Source organism: Salmo salar, chromosome ssa19 (assembly GCF_905237065.1).
Source record: "Salmo salar chromosome ssa19, Ssal_v3.1, whole genome shotgun sequence".
Taxonomy (NCBI): domain Eukaryota; kingdom Metazoa; phylum Chordata; class Actinopteri; order Salmoniformes; family Salmonidae; genus Salmo; species Salmo salar.
Genome location: NC_059460.1, coordinates 49,589,389 through 49,615,957, shown reverse-complemented (window position 1 = coordinate 49,615,957; position 26,569 = coordinate 49,589,389). Strand labels below are relative to the sequence as shown.

At 41.4% G+C, this 26,569-nt stretch overlaps 2 protein-coding genes and 1 pseudogene across 4 annotated transcripts; 2 read left to right on the top strand and 1 right to left on the bottom strand.

Moving 5' to 3' along the window:
- The first annotated feature begins 226 nt into the window (after positions 1 to 226).
- LOC106578968 (ankyrin repeat domain-containing protein 1) lies at positions 227 to 7,215 on the top strand. 2 transcript variants are annotated; one of them, XM_014158301.2, is made up of 9 exons: positions 227 to 425; positions 3,321 to 3,470; positions 3,748 to 3,876; positions 4,428 to 4,535; positions 4,650 to 4,748; positions 4,929 to 5,027; positions 5,424 to 5,522; positions 5,934 to 6,032; positions 6,362 to 7,215. In XM_014158301.2, exons 1-9 carry the CDS (start codon positions 402 to 404, stop codon positions 6,455 to 6,457), a joined length of 903 nt encoding a protein of 300 aa, XP_014013776.1. In that variant the 5' UTR covers positions 227 to 401; the 3' UTR covers positions 6,458 to 7,215. The 2 variants fall into 2 exon arrangements, with proteins under 2 accessions (XP_014013776.1, XP_014013777.1); XM_014158302.2 differs by lacking the exon at positions 227 to 425 and adding an exon at positions 2,755 to 2,820.
- LOC106579035 (ribonuclease P protein subunit p30-like) lies at positions 6,998 to 11,241 on the bottom strand (annotated as a pseudogene).
- LOC106578967 (kinesin-like protein KIF20B) lies at positions 11,226 to 25,292 on the top strand. Of its 2 annotated transcripts, none has more exons than XM_014158299.2 (27): positions 11,226 to 11,329; positions 11,598 to 11,712; positions 11,855 to 11,944; positions 12,039 to 12,176; positions 12,279 to 12,417; positions 12,606 to 12,790; positions 12,892 to 12,946; positions 13,094 to 13,303; positions 13,395 to 13,578; positions 13,669 to 13,815; positions 14,632 to 14,794; positions 14,892 to 15,146; positions 15,819 to 15,958; positions 16,054 to 16,183; positions 16,317 to 16,521; positions 16,608 to 16,669; positions 16,775 to 16,894; positions 17,039 to 17,159; positions 17,276 to 18,409; positions 18,523 to 18,656; positions 18,775 to 18,936; positions 19,838 to 19,993; positions 20,754 to 20,942; positions 23,465 to 23,530; positions 23,642 to 23,777; positions 23,879 to 24,012; positions 24,608 to 25,292. In XM_014158299.2, the coding sequence occupies exons 1-27, from the start codon at positions 11,319 to 11,321 to the stop codon at positions 24,689 to 24,691; spliced, it is 4,665 nt and encodes a 1,554-aa protein (XP_014013774.1). In that variant the 5' UTR covers positions 11,226 to 11,318; the 3' UTR covers positions 24,692 to 25,292. The 2 variants fall into 2 exon arrangements, with proteins under 2 accessions (XP_014013774.1, XP_014013775.1); XM_014158300.2 differs by lacking the exon at positions 11,226 to 11,329 and adding an exon at positions 11,357 to 11,437.
- The last annotated feature ends 1,277 nt before the right edge of the window (positions 25,293 to 26,569 follow it).

Here is a 26,569-nt window from a genome sequence, read left to right as displayed (position 1 = left end):
AGATAAACATTTTGAAAGAGTGACTTTTTTTCTGTAACAAAAAAAGTATGACACTATTAAAAAAGTTAATAAAATAAACAAAAACACTAAGTGGAGATTAACGATGAGAAATGCAACAAAAAAACATCATAACTTGCCAAATGAGGATGGAGGTAAACAGGAGTGACGTATCTCACGGTTGTTCCAGCGTTAGAGGTAAGTGATGAGAGAGGGATGTGATTGGCTGGATGTAGCAGACAGGCTGTAAAGCAATGTTTTCAAGAGGACCAACCTCCCCACAGGAGTAAGATTTTGAGCTGACAGCACAAGAGATCATATCCCCCTCACCTGTCAATACAGGGCTGAACAGAGAAACTATACCAGCAGGTAGAGAGAGACCCTTGCAGGGACAACTTGAGGCCATGGATCCTGTCACTGCAGAAAATGTAAATATACTGTATTCATATAATCAAACAACTTAATAAAACAACTTTGACAATAATGATGTGCAATGTTGGTTGATGATACAATGACAAAATGTTGCTTTACAGCCTGTCAAATCAACCAGCATTGCTGTAAAGGTTCTCAACAGTAGCTGTGAGGGGTTTGGTACAAACATGGATTATAATATCTACTGTATACCAACTGTAATCAAATATGGATACTGATAATATCCATGGCACAACTTGAATGTTGATCTTTAAGTTTTTGGATGTTTTTCTTTTGCCTTTCAGTGTTTGTGGGTCTTATGTTTTTTTTTCTAGCCTGGTCAAATTGAATGGTGAACTCAGAGATCAGGCTGGTTTCACCAGGCTAGTTTTATTTTCATCAGCACGTGTTTAATTATACAACAAGTACTGCGCAAATAATTGTGAAGTTATTATTATAATAGTAATCCAATTGGTTTGTGTTTCATATTTAAAGTTTTCATTGTGATGTATGGTAGGATTAATGATCACTTGATCAGAGAGCAATTGAGGTGCAACCATGTCCACCCACTGCGCTGTAAACACACGTGCTGTTCATGGTATTACATCAACAGGATAGACTATTCAAGTTCCAATCGATGTGAATCAAACAGGCACTTAGATACAAAACAAGAACAGGTGGAGATTCTAAAATGTTCCCAATCATGGAATCTCACTTCAGTGAAAAGTGAAATAACTATTAGGCCTACTGCACAAAGTTTTAAGAAAGAAAACTGAGAGTATCTTTGGGAGCAGGTATCGCAACTATTTTTTTTAAAGGGGATGAAGTGCTGTTTGTCCTTTAGAATTAATATGATCTTTAAGAGGCATGCTAGCCCCTGGTATGGTCTTTCCAGACATCGTCAAAGTCCTAATAAAGTAGTCTCTTCTATGTCAGGGCGAAAGACAAATTTTAAATGTAGATGTAATGGTTACATCTTAATGTTCTGTGTCACTGAGACATATTCTTAGTATAATTAAGACATGCCCGAATACTGCGCCACCCACATTGCTAAAGATAACATTTATGGTGCTATTTATCAATTGGACATGGGAATAAGGTAATTGTGACAGGCTGGATTAGTCCGGTGTAACCATTAAAAATGAGCTATGTTTCACTTGTTCATTTTGAGCTCTACAGCTTAGTGTGTGCTTGTAAAAATACGACAGCTGTCAAACACGTAGCCCATCCATGTGACTCAGTAGAAAGATGTACAAATTACCTCGACTAACCTGTACCCCCGCACATTGACTCGGTACCGGTACCCCCTGTATATAGCCTCGTTATTGTTATTTTATTGTGTTACTTATATATTTTTATTACTTTAGTTTATTTAGTAAATCTTTTCTTAACTCTATTTTCTTCAATCTGCATTGTTGGTTAAGGGCTTGTAAGTAAGCATTTCACGGTAAGGTTGTATTCGTTGTATTCGGCGTATGTGAAATAAAATTTGATTTGATTTATCCCCGGCTCCATTAAAAATAGTTTCAGGGCAGGAGGCTGCTGAGGGGAGAACGGCTCATAATAATGGCCGGAACAGAGCAAATGGAATGGTATCAAACACATGGAAATCATCTATTTGATACCATTCCATCTATTCCGCTCCAGTCATTACAACAAGGCCATTGTCCCCAATTAAGGTGCCACCAACCTCCTGTGAGTTTCAGGTAGTAATAATTTTATTGACCAGTGTCAGTAATGCAATGGTACAGAAATCCAATAAGATAAAAACGACACAGAAAATGCAGTCAGTCCGTCCGTCAGTCAGTAGACCCACTGAGAAACAAACAACTACTCATATCAGTCTGTACATAATATATCACGGGGTACTAGAATACAGAACACAAGTCATTGATTTGTATAAATAGATGTTTGGATGCTGTAAGCCTACTAAGTCATCCCTTCCTGTCCTGTCTGTGTCGTAGCTGAGGGTTGTAGTTACAGTATGTTCTATGTGGTAGAGACTACTGGGCCCGGGGCCAGCTGTTGGTGGGAACTGTAAGAGGTGGGAGTGGAAGGCCATTACATGACTGGAGCCTTTGGTCACCGTGCATGACGGCATGCAGTCATAGAGTTGGTTCCGCAATTCAGGTTTCACTTCAATTCCTGGTATTGACTGACAGAGGCGATGGCAGCCAAAGGCATCCGACTCAGTCCCATGGCTTTCTCAGCTCACCCCTTCCTTCTCCCAAACGTGCCAGCCGGGCCGTGACAGGAAACCTTGCCCTGTGGCGGAGCCAGGCGAGACACCCGGGTTAGAACATGATCTCATTGCTTGCCGGCTTCAAACACATATAAGACGTTGAACTGAGGCCTGCAACACAGTTGACACTGACCATTGACTGGGGATTTGAGCTGATGGGTATTCAAAGAGTGGGTCTTTATGTCTTTTTCAAATCAAATCAAATTTTATTCGTCACATACACATATTTAGCAGATGTTATTGCGGGTGTAGCGAAATGCTTGCGTTCCCAACTCCAACAGTGGAGTGGTATGTAACAATTCCTCTGACAATTCTTCGAAAGCTATCGGCTTTCGTTCCACATGATTTTTTTTATAGTGATCCACAGAATGACCACAGTAGCAAAGAATTTAGGGTTAGAGTCTGCAATTAGGATTTCGGATGTTGGACTGTGTTCATGAAACTGAGCTGCAACCTCAACAACTCTGAGATGAATATTAACTTCTACAGTAACAGTTTGAGAACGATAATCACATGAAGACTGAAATTCTCTGTGAAAAGCCTTCTTACACCTGCTGTCAGGTGTATTCTACTCCCTCCCTCTATCACAGATGCCAATGGGCATGGGGTCACAGGACACAGGATTGTCTCAGTTGCTCACATATTCCTAATACAGTGTTTTGTATTCAAGGTTACCGCCAAAAAATGCGAGGGCAACGAGCCTGGAGAAGCGGAGTATTCAGAGGGAGAATACGAGACATCAGTTAACCAGGAGAAACAAGAAGACCTGCGATCTTACAAGGACAGCCTGGCTAACACGGATATCCCCCTGAATTTAAATGTAAGTCGAATACTATCGTAGCATCCTTAGTGCAATGCCAGCGACCTTGTTAAGAGGTTCAGCCCTAATGAGATATGTTTATGTGTTGAATTGACAGACATAAGGTAGCGGTTTGAATCTTGGTTGGGCAACCCTGTGAATTTGCTACAGTAGTTTTGGTACAAAAAGAGTAATCATAAAGATCATGGTACCAAGTATTAAATCCTCAATTGCGAAGCAGCTTTATAGGAGGGCAAGATGTATAACATCTATCTACTTGAAATGTTTGATTCTGCAGGTAGACAAATCTGGACATCTGAGGTTAGAGACAATTGATGACCTCCAGAATATTCTGCAACTGAGGAAGTCAAGAAAGAGAGCGAGAAGAGTTCAAGTTCGCAAGCCACCACCCCCACCAGAGACTGTGGTAAGACAGGCCTAGTAGCTGAGTAGGATGACTTTAACCATTTGCACATCATTACAACACTGTATATATACATAATATGACATTTGTAATGTCTTTATTCTTTTGGAACTTCTGTCAGTGTAATGTTTACTGTTCATTTTTATTGCTTATTTTACTTTTATATATTATCTACTTCACTTGCTTTGGCAATGTTAAAATATGTTTCCCATGCCAATAAAGCCCCTTGAATTGAATTGATAAAGAATCTAATTTGAGATTTAAGAATAGAGGACATTAATAAGATTTGACCCTTCATAAGAAGACTGATAAATACTAAGTAACTGCTACGTTCAGGGGTGGACAGGGACCAGAAATTGGCCCTGGCACTTCTAACACACTGGCCCATTTTTTCCTTGAGGCACCAATTATTAGTGAAATAATTATAATTTTGTGCAAAAACCCCCCCCAACAAGTTAGACAGGCCCACTGGGCTAAAAATGGACTAGCCCATCTGGCATTTCTGACAGTCCAACCCTGGCTACATTCAGCTGAATCACCACCTCTCCTTGCAGCCTTATTATGTGAATGAGGAAGATTTCTTCAAGGCCTGCGAAGAGAACAAACTGCCATTGATCGAGAGGTATCTGGAAAAATCGGGAGATATCAACGCTTGTGACAATGTGAGTGTTTAGATAACACCGACCAAGCTGAAGTTTGCCAATGCACCTCAGCTCAGCTGTGTCATCGTGTGTAGTGTGTTATAATGCAATGTCCTCCTTCCTATGCCTTTACAGTTCAGACGCACAGGCCTGCACAGAGCTTGCACACAAGGACACGTGGATGTTGTGAAGAGGCTACTGGAGGCTGGAGCTTCAATTGAGTACAAAGACAAGGTACTTTAATGGAAAAGCTAAAAATAACTGCAGGTCCACTGGAGGCAAGCTCTTGGCAATATATTGCACAGTCTTTGATCCTTTACTGTAAAATCAGTTGGTGTTGATGAGAGAAAGGAACAGAGAAAAACAAGGTGGATTTTTGTATAATGTATAATCCCATTGGTTGCCTTCATTTAGCTGGATGCTACTGCTGTCCACTCTGCCTGCCGAGGAGGAAGCATGTCTGTGTTAGAACTGCTGCTCAACCAAGACGGCAGCATCTCTGCCAGGGATAAGGTAAGACTACAGAACACAAAGCTAACATGCCACTGTGGGTCAGAACACGCACAAATATGACTAAATGCATCAGGGCCAATGTGATCTCTCATGAAAAACCTGGAACTGAGATTAGGTTCAATGTGATTTATCCTTACAGATCTTAATTTGAGCCAGTTTGTTACAGCTGGAAAATAATGTGGATTATAATTTATTTACATTTTTGTAGGGGTTGATACATTTTCCGGAAGAGAAAATTAAGTCTGAAATGTCAGTGGAAAATAGAAACTTCAGAAGCCTTTAAACCTTAAACACACTACAAGTTTGAAATTTCCTAGATTGCAGGAAAGTTATCCTGCAACAGGTTGATCAAATGAAGATCTTACATCTGTAAATGTTTCTTTGTTCATTCATTAGCTCCGCAGCACTCCCCTTCATGTTGCAGTGAGAACCGGTCACTATGAATGTGCTGAACAACTAGTCCACTGTGGAGCTGACGTCAATGCCAAAGATAGGGTGAGCTATTCTCATTCAGTGTGGGAATTAATTTGCTCCGATATATATACCTTAGAATCTAATCAGAATTATAAACTGGGTGGTTCAAGACATGAATGCTGATTGGCTGACAGCCGTGGTATATCCGACCGTATACCATGGGTATGACACAAAAATATGTGTACTGTTCTAATTACATTGGTAACCAGTTTATAATAGCAATAAGGCACCTTGGGGGTTTGTGGTATATTGCCAATATACCACAGCTAAGGGCTGTATCCAGGCACTCTGTGTTGCGCATAAGAACATCCCAAAGCTGTGGTATATCGGCAATATACCACACCTCCTCGGGCCTTATTGCTTAAGTATGAAACACCAACGTAATGGGTCTTTAACTATGGTTTTGTTTGATTCTTTTTTTTTTTTACACAGGAAGGAGATACTCCCATGCACGATGCAGTGAGACTGAACAGATTCAAAATCATCCAACTACTCCTGCTTCATGGAGCCAATCCAAAACTCAAGAATTGTGTAAGTACTTTACTAACATTGACAGTGAACTTGTAACTTCAATCTATAATGTAGTATAGAATGTGGTATTTTGTTTTAAAAATACAATTGAAAAAAAGTATCTTTGCTTTGTAAGGCTTACAGAGAATCATACTAGTGATAGCAAAAGATGACAGGATTTATCCATGAATACAGTGCCATCTTGTGGTGATGAGTAAGATTTAATCTGAGATCAGAAGAAATGCACCCAATATCAAATCACAAGAAAACATCAGTCAAAAGTTATTGCTGTAACATACCACTAACTACTATTGAGATAATAAATACATCTTTGTTTTTCTCCAACACAGGTGGGAAAGTCACCATTGGATAGCACTCTGGAGTGGCAAAGTGGGGCTAAATCGATTCTCAGCAACTTCAAGGATGCAAAAACTCCAGTCAAGTAAAGTCTTGTTCAGTTAAATTGCATTTTATACAGGTCGCAACTCACTCAGAATGAGTAGATAACAGCGAAAGATAGCCCAGTTCCTTTGTGCAGAGTAGTTGTCAAAGTGATTATTTATCTGTTGATTAAAGACATACAGCCTCCAAGGTTTCATCATAGAGGAAGAGGCGAAGGGAGAGGATTTACTCAGCCCAAAATCTGTCCGCGTGAGATAAGCCCTCTCCATTGTTAGAGCGGTCATGCGACTATCTTGTCAATAGATCATCTTTGGTTTAATTTACGCTAGGCTGACTTCAAGGACCGGAGTCAATTTTTGTGAACTAGCAGAGGTTACGGCTGGAACTTTGAGATAACTGCATTTGCTCCCAAGGATGTTTGTTTCTTTATAGGCAGCTAATTGGAAGTCTGAAATGCTCAAGGTTGACAAATGAAGTATGGGGGGAAAGAGAAAGTTCAACATTTGGAAAATGTGACTTGCCTTATGACATCAGCATGACTATAGTATACATTCACATTTTAGAAAGAAATGACTTTGAATTGATACATTCTTAATTTCTCTTTAATATAAAAAGAAAGTCACAAAGCAATACTGTTCTGCAGAAAGCAAGCATGTGGCTTCAACCTGGTTTTGTGGTAGTCAGTGAGAATACAGGATTTGAAAATGCTTGTGTGGTGTTAATACACTTCCTGAAGTAACTGCAATGTTTCCACTACATGTTTACCTGTAAATGTATTAAATAGACAGCATTGCCTTTGCTATCTGAATTTGATTCCTTTGTCTAAAAGGAACAAGCATCATCATAGTTGCTAATCCATGACAAACTATATAACCATTGACCATTAGAAAACAGTCACATTAACACAAATAAGGATATTCATAAAAGGGCATTTACATAAACACATTCTCTATTCATCCAAAAGTATTTTACTTTCTACTATGCTGTCTCAATCTTAGCCCTCTTTGATGCTGGAACATCCTCCTGTCTCTCAATGGCTGGTCTTTCTTCATAGTGTGTACAATACCCAAGGCAGTCTTTCTTGTTTCTGTAATGACAACACAGTACATTAATTAGTTTTCTTGAGCCACAAATTCTGCTTTGAGACTGATAAACCTGTAAAAAATATAGTTTAATGACAGTGTTACATGATAAATTACAAAAAGAACATTCCATAGATGGTTAAACGGGACAGTGAGTAGCCCAAGTGAAGATACCATTTGTGATTTGACACAACGTATTCAATTGATTGACCAATAAACAGCAGCCTATTCACCTCCATGTAAGTGGACAGAGCGACAATTGGTGGAGATTGCAGATTTGCCATCTCCTTCGGACAGGCCAAAAAGTAGGCCTCTGGGCTTCATTCAGGACAACAGCACTGACATAGGTTGGCCTCATCACACCTGCATAAGTCTGCACTCTATTCTACTAGCCTACATCAAGTACTGTAGAAGGTAATGTAAGGATACAAGTTGCCAATGTCGTAGGGTCCTCTCAACTCAAGGGGCTGAACAAGGAGGAGGGACACAAAACACATTTACATTAGTAAGGTTCATTTCAGGATGATGTTAACATGCTCAAGGTTCATATGATTGTCATCTAAGAGGGTAACACAATTTCATTTCTATCTTACCTTTTCTGCCCCACTCGTCACAATTACATTCTATTTGAAAGAAAACATTGCGGTTACACGCACCGTTTGAAAATGGCAGGTGGATTAACAGGTGAACAATGAACCGCGATGAGTGTATTTGTTTACCTTTCCTTTGCACATCGCCACGAGACTGATGGAATTTGCGATGGTGTATCTTCTCGTGGTGGAGTCTCGGATTGCAGGTGCGTAACTTATTTCAAAGAACACACCTCTTTCAATTGCCTGACAAGAATAAGTTACATCACTTTTACTATATATAAAAAAAAAGGTATCCACTCCAACCAAAAGAAACAAGATGTAAGCGAGTCACCAAATAAGTTGTTAATTCAAATACTGACAAATGCCTTGCAAAAGTATTCAGACCCCTTGGATACACAAAATACTCTAATGTCAAAGTGGAAGAAAAATGATATTTAGTATACAACTAAAATATAGTCGTTGCATAAATATTCAGCTCCCCTGAGTCCATACATGTTAGAAACACTTTTGGCATCGATTACAGCTGTCTTCTTGGGTCTATAAATCCATAAGAACTTTTCACACCTGGACTGCGCAATATTTGTCCATTATTCTTTTCCTAATTCTAAAAGCTCTGTCAAGATGTTGGGGATCATGGCTACACAGCCATTTTAAATGTCTTGCCATAGATTTTCAAGCAGATAAGTCAAAACTGTAACTTGGCCAGTCAGGAACATTAACTGTCTTCTTGGTAAGCAACTCCAGTGTAGATTTGGCTTTGTGTTGTAGGTAATAGTCCTGCTGAAAGGTGAATTCAACTCCCAGTCTCTGGTGTAAAGCAGACTGAACCAGGTTTTCCTCTAGGATTTTGCCTGTCCTTAACGCCACCCCGTTTCTTTTTATCCTGGAAAAACTCCAATAGTTGTCGATGTCATGCATACCCATACCATGATGCAGCCACCACCATGTTTGAAAATAAGGAGGCAGTTACTCAGTGATGTGTTGGATTTGCCCCAAACGTAAGGCCTTGCATTCAGGCCAAAAAGTGTATTCCTTTGCAATATAACCTTAGTGCCCTTCTTTATGAGGCTTTTGAAGAGCTTCCTGGTCTTTGTAGTTGAATCTGTGCTTGAAATTCAATACTTGACAGAGATATTACAGATGTATTTATGGGGGACAGAGGAAGGGTTAGTCATTCAAAAATCATGTCAACCCCTATTATTTCACAGTCCATGTAACTTAATGTGATTTGTTAAGCCACATTTTTATTCCTGAACTCATTTAAGCTTGCCTAAACAAAGGCGATGAATACTGATGCAACGACTACTGTAGTTATGATTTTTTTTTATCAAAAAAATAATTCCACTGACAGTATTGTGTGTAGATTGTTGACAAAAAAATTGTTGAAAAATACATCCATTTTAATCCTACTTTGTAAAAATAAAATGTGAAGAAAACCAAGGGGTGTGAATACTTTTGCAAGGCACTGTATACATACTTACCCCATTTACTGGAGATCTTTTGAAAAAGAAGGGTTGTTTTTCTGTCACTGCTACACAGATGATGTCAACATCGAATGTCATGCAAGCTGCCTATTGAAACAAGTAGAACACCAAAATGGACAGAAGGTCATCATCCTAACATACATTGTCAGTAGTGGATAATGATATTGAAAAATGTACTTACATGAAAACTTCTCTGTTTTAGGATTGACAGCCACTAAGTCATAGGCTTTGTACTCTGCAGTTGGTCTCTGGGAAGGGACAGATGTTATTTGAATAATCATGCAATATGAATACTGTCAGCAAATGTTTAAACTTCTACTGCACACAGTGTACAAAACCTTAGGAACACCTGCTCATTCCATGACAGACTGACCAACTGAAAGATATGATCCCTTATTGATGTCACCTGTTAAATCCACTTCAAATCAGTGTAGATGAAGGGAAGGAAACAGGTCCAAAAATTATTTTTAAGCCTTGAGACATGGATTGTGTATGTGTGCCATTCAGAGGGTGTATGGGCAAGAAAAGATTGAAGTGCCTTTGAACGGGGTATGGTAGTAGGTGTCAGACGCAGTTTCCCGTGTGTATCAAGAATGGTCCACCACCCAAATCCAGCCAATATGACAACTGTGGGAAGCATTGGAGTCAACATTGGCCAGCATCCCTGTGGAACGCTTTCGACACCTCTATGGGCAAAAGAGGTCAACTCAATATTACAAAAGGTGTTCCTAATGTTTTGTACAGTGTATATTGGACTCACAAAGTGTGATGCTCTGAGGCCACAACTGGCAGTCGGTTAAAAACCTTGATTGTTCTGGATTTACCCTGTGCAAAAAAAAAAAAGAGCAGATATATTTAGTTATTATCCCAATGCATGGAGAAATGTGATAGCTATCATCATGAAAAAGTATTACCTTATATATCAACATTACTATTACTCCACACTACCTGCACTACGGGAAATGTGTCATACAGCTCTGAGACACATTTTGGGTTGCCAATTCCCTGTAAACATAAGCAAACAAATGTTAGTAACAAAGGTGAGGACAGCTCTCTTGACTTGGTGAGTTATAAAACAGGGAACACCGAGCCTACCTGTTTCTTTTGTTGCAAATCAACCACATAATTGATGGCAACTGTGGAGTATCCAACTGAAACATGAAAACATTACAGTACTTGATTAGCAAATCAATCAAGACATCTTTCAGCTAGTTCTGGTCCATCGTACGACGACATATTGAGGGTTGCCTCAAGCGATAAACTAGCGCGTAGAAGTTAGCAAAGATGAATCTGAAGTTAGTGTAAGCTTAACAGTTTTGCAAATGAGAACAAGATAAAACATAGCTCGTTACGGTGAGCTGCTAACATAACGTTAGCCAGGCAGTCATGGTCTTCTTTATGCATAAAGGTTTGTGTTAGTTAAACAGTTATCCAAATGTGAAAAAGATCAAACATAGTTACGGTGCGCTGCTGTTGCAATAACATTCTGAAGTCGTTTTTTATCGGTTGTGTAGCTAATATTCAAATCCATAAACACCAAGCCATGTTTCCATGTGTATAATTTTAAACTCGCATGTCGACAGTGAGTTAATCGAAATGCCTTATGGGATATGTCGTTTTTTGAATTTCCGCATCCGGTTGTTGGCTGCAGCATGCTGTCTGATTGGTCCAGTTTGAAAATTAGACCGGCCAGGTTGTTTGGAACCAGATCGAGAGGACTGTCAATCAATGTTTGTGTGAATAAAAATGCATAGACCGTGAGTTATAGTATTTCAACGTTTTTAGAAGTATAGCTACAAAAGATAGATGCATAACCTTTTGACTCTCTAAGCTAACGCGTTCTGTCGTCTTTCCAGTGACGCAACGTTAGTTAGCTAGCTTAGCTAACGGCTAACCTTTAGCTAGCTTATTAAAAATGTATTTGTCACATACACATGTTTAGCAGATGTTATTGCGGGTGTAGCGAAATGCTTGTATCAAAAGAGTAAAGGACATCATAAACAATGTGAAATGTCTGTCTTTTAGAGTGATGGATACGTGTTTGGACAAGAAACCAGAGAAAGTGGGACCGATTGTGGTTGAGGATTTGAGAAAGAACTTGTTTGCTGATTTTTGTGCAATTCCATCTGCTATGCCAAAGGTTTGTTTGTTGATGTGACGAGTTAACTTGGGTCATTTTTTGTTATTAGATATGTGCTATATAGCTAGATGTAGTAATTTGTTTCATAGCTTCATCTTTTAACTAAATCCCAATAAAATGCAGTCTACTTATCTGCCTACAGGATTCTGTGTTATTTGAGAAAGAGCATCTGCGTGTCTACCTCAGGATACGTCCCTTTACCACAGAAGAGAATGAAAGTGGTGAATCTCAGGTATTTTCCCATGACACACATTCAGTCTACTAAGGAGCATTATGATTGATCCGAATGCTGTGGTACATACTCCTTTTGCTCCGTTTGAATCCAGGAATGTGTCTCCATGGAGCCACCAGACACTGTTTTACTCAGGGCACCTAGGACCTGTTTATCAAACAGACGACAAACCAGTCACTCAGACGGTGACAAACGAGTCTCTCAGACAGCCCAACGATTTCAGTTCACTCAGGTAAGGCCTTCTCTGGCTGTTTGATTAGTAGCTATTTGTAAAGATGTACTTTTTCTAAGAAATTAGTGTGGACATTTTTCTTTACCCACCCACCCTTGCCAGGTGTATGGCCCTGACACTACACAGAGGCAGATGTTTGATGGCACAGTGAAACATCTGGTAAGGGATGTTCTAGAAGGAGGGAATTCGATTGTCTTCACATATGGAGTCACCAACGCTGGGAAGACATTCACATTCCTCGGTCAGAATCTATTGAAAAATTATTATTATTATAATTATATATTTTTTTGCATGTTTCCAATGTGCACTTTGACCTCTGTTTCATACCTGATGCTCACCACAATAAAACAATTGTGTGACAGATACAGCTTCATGTTAAACACTTTTGGCATTGTGCCTTTTTAACCCTTACTCTATTTTAACTTCCAGGCCCTGAGAGTGATGGTGGAATTTTGCCAAGGTCTTTGAACGTAATCTTCAACAGCATTGAGGGCAGAGTCTACACGCGGAACGACGTCAAACCACATCGATGCAGAGACTTCACCAGGCTCACAAAGTTCCAGCAGGATGAAGAGACTACAAATAAGCTAAACCTCTTGAGACTGTCAAAGGAGGTGAGGTTTACCAGTAAAACCTCAAGCACAGTGCCCACTTTGTTTTCTCTCTGAAATGTACATGAGTCTGACTACTTTCTTTCCGTCTTTCTTTTCTTCAGAGTGGTTTTCTGAAAAGTACGATGAGCTCCACTTGCAGGTCAACGATACTGGAGGGTAAGAAACTTGTTTCAGGCTTTGAATATGTTAAGTACAGCAGCTATGTATTTTGAGAATTGTTTGATACTCAATTTGACACCAAATAAACATCTTAATTGATACACTGTTGTTATATCAATGTAAGATTTGCTGTCTGATTGACAGGTTCCTCCTTAAGCGACGTCAGTGATCAGGGGGAAGGAGACAGTTTCTGCCTGGATGTGGACTCCCACACTAAATACTCTGTGTGGGTGTCCTTCTGTGAAATCTACAATGAGAATATCCATGACCTACTGGAGCCCATTCCTAATGTCTCACATAGGAGAACTGTCCTTCGGCTGTCCCAGGACATCAAAGGCAACACCTTTGTGAAAGGTAATATCACTTTGATTGAATATGTGAGGTATTAGTCTAGATGCTATGGGATTTCAGTTCATACAGAACATACACATGGTTTCTCTTGTAGCTCTAAAGTGGGTTCAAGTAAACAATTTCGAGGAGGCGTACAAAGTCATGAAGATCGGAAAGAAGAACCAGAGTTTCTCCTGCACGAAGCTCAACAACGTCTCCAGCAGAAGCCATAGCATATTCTCCATTCAGATCTTGCGTATTGAAGATGTTGGTGTACCCAGAGTCCACACAATTAGCGAGTACGTGACCAAGTTATTCTGTTTTTTTTTCCTCCCCTGCACTTCTCCAGTTTGTCCTGTTTTTATTCATGGTTGTGTGTTATGTCTAAGGTTGTCGTTGTGTGATCTGGCTGGATCGGAGAGATGTGGAAGGACTCAGAATAAAGGAGTGCAACTAAAAGAGGCTGGCAACATCAACACCTCATTGCTGATTCTGGGCAAATGCATCAACACTCTGAGGCTCAACCAACAAGCCAAGTGGGTATTTGACCTGTAGAGATTTATGCTTTTACACACACTGACTGCGTGTTTGTTTCTAATAAACCAATATAATGCTCCTTTTATGTACCGTAAATTCCGGACTATAAGCCTCAACTTTTTTCCCAGGCTTTGAACCTCACGGCTTAAACAATGACGCGGCTAATATATGGATTTTTCCTGCTTTCCATTTTCTTTTCTCCAAAAAAACACATTCTGTGACGTGCTCAGTTTTTTGGCGGCATGAAGCTTTCATTAGACCAATGAAATTGCCGAACAGGTTAAGGTCAAACAACTTTTTTGTTTACTGTTTAGATTAAATCGAGTGCTCTCAAACTTCCCATCATTCTGATTACGGTTGTCATTTTGTCACCCTCATCAAGGCAAAGACACGGAGAAATGCATATGATGCAGCTTTCAAGTTGAAGGCGATTGATCTGGCTGTTGGAAAAGGAAATGGAGCTGCTGCACGGGAGCTTGGTCAATGAGTCGATGATAAGACGTTGGAAACAGCAGCGTGAGGAATTGACTCAGTGCAAAAAGACAATTAAAGCTTACTGCTATTTTTTTATTTTTTGTTACAAGCCGTGTTTCGTTAAAGCCTATTTATTTTTGTTACAAGCTGTGTTTCGTTAAAGCCTGTGTAAAGTTCATTTGTTTCAATTTACCGGTAGGCACCTGCGGCTTATAGACATGTGCGGCTTATTTATGTTCAAAATAAATAAAAAAGTTTAAATTTTGTGGGTGCGGCTTATACTTATATTATATGGCTTAGGTGCGCTTAATAGTCCGGAAATTACGGTACATATCTTCCAGGTTCCGACAACATGTGCCCTTCAGAGAGAGCAAGCTCACACACTACCTCCAGGGCTTTTTCTCTGGTAGAGGGAAAGCCTGCATGATCGTCAACATCAACCAATGCGCCTCCATGTACGACGAGACGCTCAACGTCCTCAAGTTCTCCGCTGTCGCCCAAAAGGTCAGTCCGTGGAGCTTTATAAGGAAGCGTAAGCTTGTGGTTGGTAATATAGGTGGGACAAAATGCTCATTTATCATATTTCTTTATGGCCTCTCAGGTGGTGGTCCTCAACATCAAACCAGTCCTTGCCATTGCCCCAAAGATATCTTCCAGAGAGGTGTCCCTCATCAACAATGCTGACTGCAAAGACCTGTGGAGTAGGAGGAAGAGCTCCATGGTGGCTTGGGAAACCACTCTGGAGGATTTGCAGGAAGATGATGATGAAGAGGAAAGTTGTGATGAGGGAATGGCAGAGGAAACCATTCTTGAGGCGAGAGAAGAGGACAAGATGGCACTTGAGGACTTCAACAATGTATGTTTTGTCCATATTCAATATTCTATTTTATTTCACCTTTATTTAACCATGTAGGCAAGTTGAGAACAAGTTCTCATTTACAATTGCGACCTGGCCAAGATAAGGCAAAGCAGTTCGACACATACAACAACACAGAGTTACACATGGAATAAACAAACATACAGTCAGTAATACAGTAGAAAAATAAGTCTATATACAATGTGAGCAAATGAGGTGAGATGAGGGAGGTAAAGGCAAAAAAGGCCATGGTGGCAAAGTAAATACAATATAGCAAGTAAAATACTGGAATGGTAGATTTGTAGTGGAAGAAAGTGCAAAGTAGAAATAGAAATAATGGGGTGCAAAGGAGCAAAATAAATAAATACAGTAGGGGAAGAGGTAGTTGTTTGGGCTAAATTATAGATGGGCTATATACAGGTGCAGTGATCTGTGAGCTGCTCTGACAGCTGGTGCTTAAAGCTAGTGAGGGAGATAAGTGTTTCCAGTTTCAGAGATTTTTGTAGTTCGTTCCAGTCATTGGCAGCAGAGAACCTTAAGAAGAGACGGCCAAAGGAGGAATTGGCATTGGGGATGACCAGAGACATATACCTGCTGGAGCGAGTGCTATATGTTGATATACTAATTAATTTTCACTGACTGTTAAATATTGATTTTGTTTTGTATTTTAAGGGCCAGCTTGCTCTGGTGGAGGAACTAAAGGAGAAGCTTCTGAAGGAGGAAGCTGAGAAATTGGCTTTGGAGTCTCACATCCGTGAAGAGGTCACCATCGAGTTCATGGAGCTATTCTCCAAAATGGAAAGTGATTACAAGTAAGTAGCCATTGCATTTCCCTCTCTTTAAAAGAGCTGTCAATCTTAGCTGTTGTCTGTAAATGCATTGACTGAACAATGTTTTTGTCTTGCAGCGAGCGTCTTGCGAAAGAGAGGGAGATCACCGAGGACAGAGTGGACAAGAGGTTGGAAATCCTGAAAAATTTAGTCGGCAAGAGTGTCAGCGAGTGTGCAAGTGTCACTGGTGACAAGGAAACAACAAAGGTAAGTCTCATTCAGATCACAGGTCATAATATCAGATTTGGCAGAAAATACAACTTCACCACTAACATCCTTACCTGTTCTTGTTTGAATAGCATGATGAGTTTAGTTCTGATATCTTTGTTTTCCATCACAGGAGGATAAGGTAGGGCTTTTGGAGGGGATCGTTGACACTATGCGAGACGACCTAGCTAGAATCAGGAGGGATGCGGAGGCTGCACAGACCTGTCTGGTGGACCTGCCTGAGTCTCCTGGCACTGTGGCCAGCCTGAGGAAGCAAGTGGACGACTTATCAGAGGAGCTCCTCAAGACGCAACAGCAACTCAACCTCAAAACCAATGGTATGTATAGTATGTCTCACTTACTGGGATTTGATCATGATAAATATTCTGTATTTAGCTCAAGTGTGTTTTCCTTCTGTTTACAGAAATGGCCAAAATGAGCATTGAAATGAAACCATTGTGCGGGCAGCTAGAGGAAGCGAAGGAGGTAAGCCTGGCTTGATATTGATGTCTGATGTCTTTCGTTGCATATGAGCACTGAATGAAAGGTTGGGTTAGACTTGATGGTTTTCCATATTTTGATTGCATGCAGAATTTGGAATCTCAGACGCAGAAGTTTGATGCCTTAATGGAAATCTGCCATGAGAAAGACAACGTGATAACCAAGCTGCAGGAAGCAATGGACCAGAATAGTGAGGCTTCAACTAGGGATGTAAGTAAATGATTTCATACTTGCACCTGCATTAATGGCATATGTGGGGTTGCTTTGTTATCAGTCCAAGTGTATGTAGTATGATCTATCACAGAACCTCTGTATATGATAATATGCATTCCCTTTCACTGTTTTTGTCAACAGAGGGCCTTGGTTGACTCCATCAAAGAGGAGATCCTGAGCTTGAAACACAATTGTAAATGTCCCAGTTCTGAGGAGGGCAGAAAACTGAAAGACCTTGATGATCAGCCTGCCCTGAAGAAAGGTAGTCCCCCCAAAAATATGAAAAGGGTTTCATCTTGTATCGGGCTAATGGTCCTTATGTTTCCATTTACTTATAGAGTTCTGTATCTGTCTGACTTTCTCCTTTACTCTCTCCAGGGAGTCTTGAGGTCGAGCGTCTCATTCTGGCAGACGAGTTGGAGAAACTCCAGGTGGAATGTCGTCAAAAAGACATGACTATTTCACAGCTAAAAGAAGAAAACGAGGCGACGGTTCAGAAGTTGGAGACGGTCAAAGGAGAGATAAAAAGAAAGAACGAAGTCGCTGAAGAGCTCAAACGTGAGAAGGTTTCATTCGAACAGACTGTCCAGAAGCTCAGCGACGATCTGGAGGAGCAGACTGATTGTTGTGAAGCTGTTATGGCCTCGCTGGAGAAAGAGAGGAAAAAGACAGCCAGGCTCTCCAAAGACAACAAAGCTCTGGTCAACGGCATCTTCCAGTCCCAGCAGACATCACAGAAAGTGGAGTCTTCGGTGAAAACTCTCCAAACAGAACTTACCGAACAGACTGGGAGGTCTGCCAAGCTTCCTGAGGAGCTAGAAGCAGCCAGAGCACTCTTGAAGGGTCTTAAAGACAAATCCAACGAAAAATACCAAACCATTGAATCCTTGACTTTGGAAACAGAACGACTCCGGAAGGATGCGGAGGAACTGAAGGTCTCTTCTGCACAGAGGAACAACTCCAAGTTCCATGACACCATAGATGCCATGAAGAGGGAGTGTGAGATCGTGGTGGAGAAGTCGGTTCAGAAGAGCCAGCGGATAGCTGACCTGGAACAGGAGCTCAACCAGGTCAGAGAGCAGCTCTCTGGACAGGAGGAACTCTGCAACCAGCTAGAGACACAGCGGTTGGAGGCCCAATTCAACCTACAGGGCTACGAATTAGAGAACGGGGCTTACAATGAAATTATGAAAAGTTACGCCGACCTCAAAAAGGTGGCAGGCCACCAGAAGGAGCAAATCGTGGACCTGCAGGTGCAGGCCTCTGGAGGCAGCTCTGAGAGGGTTGCAGAGTTGGAGAAGCAGCTGGCTGATATGGAGGCCCAGTGCAGTGCTCTGCAAGAGAGACTAGAAGAGGCTCAACGGAAACTGGAGGAGGTGGAGAGTCATGGAAAGTCCAAGGAAAAGGTGATTGAAGACATGCGTCTTGCACTGACAGCGCAGGACAGGACACAAACCGAACAAGAGCGGATTCTGGAAGCCAAGATGAAAGAGATTGAGGCTTTAAGTGAAGGTGAGTGGTCACACACTTTTGTAGAATCCCCCCCCCCTCATTGATTTAAGCGTGCATCTTCATTCAGAAACATTAAGTGGATTTGGCAGTAATGTCTCAATTTTGGATTTAAGAGCTGACAAGTTTGAAGGACGGCTGCCTACAGAAAAACACGAATGGTGCCAAGTCCTCTCATGTCCTCAACGACTGTCCCGGCCAGTGCGAGAATGTGAAGTTGGAATGTCAGCGGACCGAAGAGAGCTTGATGGTAAGATCACTACTCGACGTCCCTCTTGAAACTCCAGCCATTTACGTTTCTTTCTGAAATGTGATGGTGTACGCACACGTGGTGAGGAAAGTAACCATTCCTTTTGATATTCTCCTAGCTGTCTAATGAACAGTATGAGTCGGAGAGGTGGCTTGAAGAGAAGGCCATTCTGATGAAGGTAGCCAATGGGCCAGAGGAGGAGAAGAGCCCGTGCCTGGCCCTGGAGTTGTTGAGAGGGTGTTCAGAAGAGCTCCGCTGTAGCCAGCTGCAGACTGAAGAGGTAAATGGGATCATTCTGACTCTGAATAATAAACACATTCGAACTGCTGGTCTTGTAATGGCGTCTGGGTCAAAGGCAGTATTTACCAGAGTTTCTGAGTGCGAGGCAGTGAATGTGCAGCGGGAACTTCCTTTGATGAAATGAGAACAGAATAGGGTCACAGAAATAGCATTTTGGAGTTTCTGTGACGTAGTCCAGTATTTATTAGAACACTGGAAACGTTTTACCTCATCACTTAAATTCGAGTCGCTTTTTTGTATATTTTTTTTTGTGTAGGTGTTATCCAATTGGTCGTTAGTGTTGTCCCATCGCTGCAACTCCCGTACGGACTCGGGAGAGGTGAAGGTCGAGTGCCGTGCGTCTTCCGAAACACAACCCAACCAAGCCGCACTGCTTCTTGACACAACGCAGGTTTAACCCGGAAGCCAACCGCACCAATGTGTCGGAGGAAACACCGTACACTTGGCGACCGTGTCAGCGTGCATTCACCCGGCCCGCCACGGGAGTCGCTAGAGTGTGATGGGACAAGGACATCCCGGCCGGCCAAACCCTCCCCTAACCCGGGCGACGCTGGACCAATTGTGCGTCGCCTCATAGGTCTCCCGGTGGCGGCCGGCTGCGACACAGCCTGGTATCGAGCCAGGATCTGTAGTGACACAGCTAGAACTGCGATGCCTTAGACCGCTGCACCACTCGGGAGGCCCTAGTCGCATGATCTTTGATCCATCTGATGTAGTGTAGAGACCTCTTCAGCAGAATATTACCAGCGTATGTCTTATCACATTCTTCCAACTAAATGATATGTAGTTGCAGGGAAAGCTGGTGTAAGTTCAGACAGGCGCATCGACAGTGTCTCACCATAAGGACTGTCGGCCTCTAATGCTAATGTTTCTGTTTTCAGGAGACCTTGCCAAAGCAGCCCTCTGAGAAAGAAGACAGCAGGGAGGAGAGTGGCTCTCTGGTCGAGGCCCTCAAATTAGAGATGCAGAAACTCCAGGAGAGGAAAGCAGACAAAGAGAGCAAGCTCAGGGAGCACGCCAACTTCCAAACACAAGAGGTCAGTATAGATCAGAGAATCATTGAGCTGCTTCCCATTCTGAGTGGTTGACTGTTTCCTTGTCATTCTTCAGCCACAACATCAGGGATAGACTCATCCAGAGCCTAAATTTAACTTTTTGGTCCACCAGCCACTTTGGCAGATATATATATATATTTTTTACCTTACCGTAAAATGCTTACTGACAAAATAAATGTAATCTGAAAGTAACACAAGATATTTACATAACAATAACGAGGCTATATACAGGGGGTACCGGTACCGAGTCAGTGTGCGGGGCTAAAGGTTAGAGGTAATTTATAAAGTGACTATGCATAGATAATAAACAGCGAGTAGCAGAAGTGTAAAAACAAAGGGAGGGGGTCAATGTAAATAGTCCAGGTGGCCATTTGATTAATTGTTCCTTTGGTCCTAGTCTCAGCGCTTCACGTGCGTAAGCACAGCCCACAGCCAGGCAGTGTTGCAGCACGAGGCAGAAAGACTTTGAAAACAGCGACTGCAGCATTTATTTTGCTATAAATGTGATCATACTTGACTTTTTATTCACAAATGCGAGTGAAGTGCTCACAATGTGGAGCCCTGACCACCCACCAATGTGGCTGGTGAAATAGACATCTTACCTGCTCATTCAAAAATCTCCCAGCATTTGGCGGGTGTTCATTTTAGCCCCTGGACTCATCCCAATTTGGGTGTAAAAAGAACATTCATATTTTAGATTTTGTGGTCTGTGTGTATAATGTTGGCCTGTCTGTCTGGGCAGGAACTGGACTTCTCGGAGGTGTCCACAGACGGCAGCCGAGAGCGTCGCTTCCCCAAACCAGATCTGGAGATCCAATTCACCACTCTGCAACCCAACAAGCTGAACATCCGGAGGCAGGGAGAGGACAAGTCTGTGACCGGCAAAATCACTCGCTCAGCCAGGAAGAGAAAGAGCAACGAGATGGAGAAGGTACAGATCAGATCAAAGTGTGTGTTTGATAACAGAGAGAAGTTCTGAAAATAAGGTCCAGTAGATCTCAAATTAATTTGACTGAAAACCATAACATTGCTTATCTCTTGAATCTCATTACACTTCCTCAAAATGTAGACATGGAAAGCCTGGGGTTGCCCTGCATTTTAGTATTTTGTTTGTGCTTGTGAGAGGATGAGAACATCTCAACAGACTGGGTATTACCCAGGAGAACCCAGCCCTTCCAGAGAGCAAGCAGCAGATGCACAACAAACACGACAGTGATCACCTTTACATGCACACAGTATTCCAGATAGTAGCTCATTTCCCAGTTAAGGTCTTATTCAGGATAAGGTGTTAACATGCACCTACTCTTACAGCATCTACTCTTCCTGGTGTCCAAACAGGTTTATAACAACAACAACTTAACCACCTACATCAGGGGTGTGGAACGTATGGCCAGATCCGGCCCGTGCGGGGGTACAATCCGGCCCGTTGGTAGTTTGAGAGAAAAAAAATAAACATCTATGTACTTTAAAATGACAACAAACCGAAACTAGGAATGATAATGGACCTGCTTTCGCTAATAATCACTGAATTGAAAGCTACAACAACAAAAACAAACGTTTTGATGGATAGGAAATATAACCAATTTTCCGTGCGGCCCTCCGGACCTCGTTGAAGACCGAATGCGGGCCACCTGGGCAAAATGAGTTTGACACCCCTGGCCTACATCATAAACAAAACAACGCATCATACAATAAGTTATTACATCACTACGCTGTCACTACAAATCTGCAATATAAAATGTACAATATTACAATGTGTTTGTCTTTTTACAGTCCGCATTGTGCCATGAGGTGTTTTATCAGTGTTTTTAAGTCTGATTTTACTGCTAGCTTGAGTTACTTGATGTGGAAGAGTTCCATATAGTCTATAATTAGAAACATGCAGCTTCCCTTCTGTCATTACTTGATGATCTAGAATACAAAATAAAGCCTTGCTCACCAGAATGTCATAAATCAATAGAATGAATGCATCAACAATCTAGTTGACATCGGTAAAGTTGTCTTAAATTTATGTTTCTCTCGCAGAGCGAAAACATTTAGGTACCGGGGAGATGTTTCCGTGCAAAAATGTCCAAATTACATCGGTTTGTTGACCAGTTTTAAGGAAATGAAAAGCTGTGAAAACTATTTGGCATGTTTCTGGTAGTATTTCAGTTTGTCTTCGATGCTTAACTTTCTGGTTGAATTTTTTTTTTTTATATATATATATTTTTTTAAAGTCAGATTTTATGATGGAAACATTTTTTTGGCCTACAATAAGCGTGCATTTGCATTTTCTCACGGTGAAAGAAGGAAATCATATTTCTCAAATTAACATTTGGTCTCTAATTTTATTGCAAGAAGCACTTAATTCTGCAGGAGTTAATATTATCAGAGGCATACAGTCCGTTCCACATTAGAGTTACTATTCCAACTATTACTGTTTCTATCTGAACTTCAAAGGTGGTACTATGTGATACTGAGACTGCGAAACAAAGTGAACTGGAGAAGATGTTCACATGCCACACTATCCCGTCTAAGATCAGCATTTCCCAAGCATCTTATTCGGGTTTCTCAAAACCAGGATACGAGCTTATTTGAGTTATTTTAAACAGGATATGATGTTTCTATGCGTTGACTCAAATGGAATACTTGAGAAATCCTGAATAATAATGGGATATTGGCGTGCATGTAAACCTGGTCAATGTCTCTCCTCTCTTGCTGCACTGAGAATCTGAGAAACGACCTAAAAGCACCCTTCTCTGTTCAGCAGGATTAAGTTATGCCAAAGAAGCAAGAGTAATGTCAACAGATAATGGGTTTATAAACAGTTGTGAGAACCTGGAAAACTACAGGCGCAATCCCTTGAGTCCCTTCACATTCCAGTCTCGTGACAGATTGGATAGTATTTCAAGGTCCTGGTTGCAATTCCTCCGTTTTATAAGTTATTTTTGAAAAAACTATAACCGCAATTCCACGGTAACTGAATGTTGCTGAGACTTTTTCACTTTTTATTTTTGTTTCCTTTATTTAACTAGGCATGTCAGTTAAGAACAAATTCTTATTTACAATGACGGCCTACACCGGCCAAACTCGGACGACGCTGTGCCAATTGTGCGCGGCCCTATGGGACTCCCAATCACGGCCGGTTGTGATACAGCCTGGATTCAAACCAGGTTGTCTGTAGTGAGGCCTCTAGCACTGAGATGCAGTGTCTTAGACCACTGCGCCACTTGGGAGCCCAAGTGTGGGTCAAATGTATGTCAAACAATGGAATTGCCCATAACACAGATTTAACCAGATCCCTTTGAAATTAAGATCTCAATTATGCTATACATTCATCAAAGGACTGCATCATTCTGACTTGATTGCCTGACGAATTGAGCCCTTCATTGTAATACAACAGTGTGTGTGTGTGTCAAGTTTTAGTGTGTGTCCTCTCACAAATTCTAAAATGGTCTCTCTGTGCCTCAGGACCCTGTGGAAAGTGAAAACAGAAAGAATATAAAGTTGAGGAGGGACAACAGAGTGAACATACAGGTAAGAAGAGATTCTAGACCAACATTTAAATATATTACAACTTTGAGCTTCGTCATAACTCATTTGAAAGCCGCTAGTAAAGGTCATCCTGTGTGTACGTCATGTCGACAGTCGCCGACCGTGCTCTGTGTAAAAGCAGACCAGAAGAAGCAACAGACCCCAGCAAGTCTGAAATGCAAAAAGGATGGAACCCTCCAGAAGATTGGAGACTTCATCCAGAGTTCCCCAAGTCTGCTCGGAAGCAAAGGTTAGCAAGACTTGGCTGTTCTCCTTCACTGATGTCAGTGTACTGCACACACATCAGACATTCAGCCAAAATGTTATTCTATTTTATAACTGTCTCCATAGCTAAGACAATTATGGGGATTGTAAGTGGAAGACCTACAGAGCGAGAGAAAGACACAGCAGTGAAACCGAAGAGGGCCAAGAGGAAACTGTACAAGACCGACATCTCCTCCCCTTTGGACATCCCGTCTCATCTGGTGAGTGACAACTGAGTGGGACTTGGCCTCCTTTCACATTCTGTTTGAAAGCCTGGGAAAGTTCTCCTCAGACGACAATAAAAGGGACTAGAATATGGTGGAGTGCAGATAGGAACTAGTGACATGTAGGCACTTAATAAATATTTCACGTAGGTGGAGCTCCAAACAGGTTGTGCCTCAAAAAAAATTCCCCACTTGCAACAAGCTAGCTAGCATAAGATACAAATAAGTAGCACTGCATAGGCTTCTAAAACTCTGCCTGACATGGTAGGAAAAGCAGACAAACTAAGGAAAAACAAGGAAATGCCTCTCCTGAGGGGAAATGTAATAGCTAATCAAATGCGAGCATTGACAGCCAGGGTTTCCAATCAAACGCAAAATACAAGTTTTCTATACTTCTAATATTCGTGTCAACAAGATAAGATTTGGAAGGATGGCCTCGCGAGACTAGGTGGGACTTGGATAGTTTGCTCTTTTAATGTGAAAATATTAAGATTAATTGGACATGGATTGTGTCAAATCTTTATCTATTTAGGTGGTATTAACAAACCACTGGTGCGGGCTAACATTGGGTTGTTTTGTTCTTATGTTGCAGATCCTTGGTCTTGATCAAGATGAGAGAGAAAGCAACCGTCTCATTATCAAGAGGCAGCTAAGGTCGAGAACAGCAAGGAAATGATTACAAACTTGGTCAAAAGTGGCTGAGTTTTTCTCTCTATCTATATCTATCTATCTATAATTATTTTTTTACCTCTTTTGGAAATCAGTGTATTGGTTTTCTAACAACCTATGTACGTATGTGAATATTGTAATTTTGTTTCTCATTTTCCATTATGTTTGAGAGAAAAAACTGAATTGTGCTTTTTAGAATAAATTATTTTTAGATTACTAATAAAGTGTACACACTACAGGGAACATGGCAAATGCCATACGTTTTTGTCAATGTACATTGGCGATGCAGCCTGTGATCAGAGAGACACATGACACATGGGACACATTGGAGGATAGAGTAGGCGTGGTTTAATCCTGCTCGACTGGGGCCAAGTGTATGTCATGGTCATGGCCACCCAGGTGTGGCTGTCATCTAAGGAGAGTGATACATTTCAACTCTCTCCCCTCGCCCCCTCTCTGTGGTGGGCCCCTGACAGGTCCCACTCACAGCCAGTCGGGTTCAGCCTCCGGTGGACAATTAATGGGACATTGGCCAGTGTTTGTGTCTGTCATTGCTGTTGTCATTGAAAACATGTTTCCAATGATTAAATGCTATTTATTCTCTGCAATACTTGGCTGTTTTTTGTCGGCTTGTCCCCTTGCGTGTTGGGTTTGATGTGCTTCTTGAAATCTTGAGCCTCCTTGGCAGTGGAAAATGTGTGTGTTGTGTTCTGGAAGGTCAAGGTGACTTTTGATGGGTGGATGAAGCTGCTGCTCAGGTTTAGCTTGCATAGTTGGGATCTCACCATGTTGTAGGTTACCCTCTGTTTTGGCACTCAGGTCTGGGTAAATGCTGATCCTCTTCCCTGCATATTTTGTAGGTCAGACCTCCAGATTCTGCTGCAAGGCAAACAATTCGTCTCTTGACTTCAAAGCTCTGGATCCATACAATCATACAGCCAGAGCCATTGCAGATTTGACCGGTGCGGTGCGCAATGTTAATCAGCGGCATGGGAACCAACTTCTCCAGCCGAACAGCTCATAGAAAAGATTGCTCATGAAGGAAGTTGAGTTGCCCGCTTCCACACCAATTTCAAGTTCTGTGACCTGCACATTGAATTTACAGGAATTATTTTAGAGTGATTCCGTTTTCTCTTTTAGGAGTTTGACTATCTTTTCCAACTTAGCTTGTGCTGTTTCCAGGTCATGGAGTCACACCTCTGTTGGATTGGCTCTCTCCTCCAGACTTTCCACTTTGGTTGAATAGGGATCAACTTTAGCAGTGAGCACTACCAATAATTAATTTACCGGTTTTAATTGTAAATTGAGGGCAGAGGTAATCAATCTCCTTACCAACTATCTCGGATAGTAGCGACCAGCTCTTTCTGTTGTCGGGTATTGAGAGCCGTCATGTTCCCATAGTTGAACTGTGGACAGACAAATTCTACCTGCTTGAGCCTAATAGACCTGCTATGTATTGCTTGTCACAAAATGAATGTCCTACACCTTAATATGATGTTTAGTATTGACAAGTTTTAGGAAATAAGTCATTTAATTTATAGTCATTTCCAAAAGAAAAGACACGAATAGGCCACCGGTTTCAATACATGCCACTGGAACCGGAAATTAATTGTACACCTCTGATTGTAAATCCTTGCCAAGCCTTTTGAAAAGATATAAAAACCCCTCTTCTCTCAACTGAGGAAGCCAGCTTGCCCAAATCTCTCTCCATGAACTCAAAGGGGTATTGGATAACATGAATAAAGGCAAATAGCTTCTGAGGTCTATAAAAAAAAATTGGAACCAATTGGGTCCACTGAAATGATGAACACAGCCGTTGATTTGGAATGGATGTAAATGCAGCACTAATTCAGCTTTTATTAACTAAACATAAGGACGCCACCCA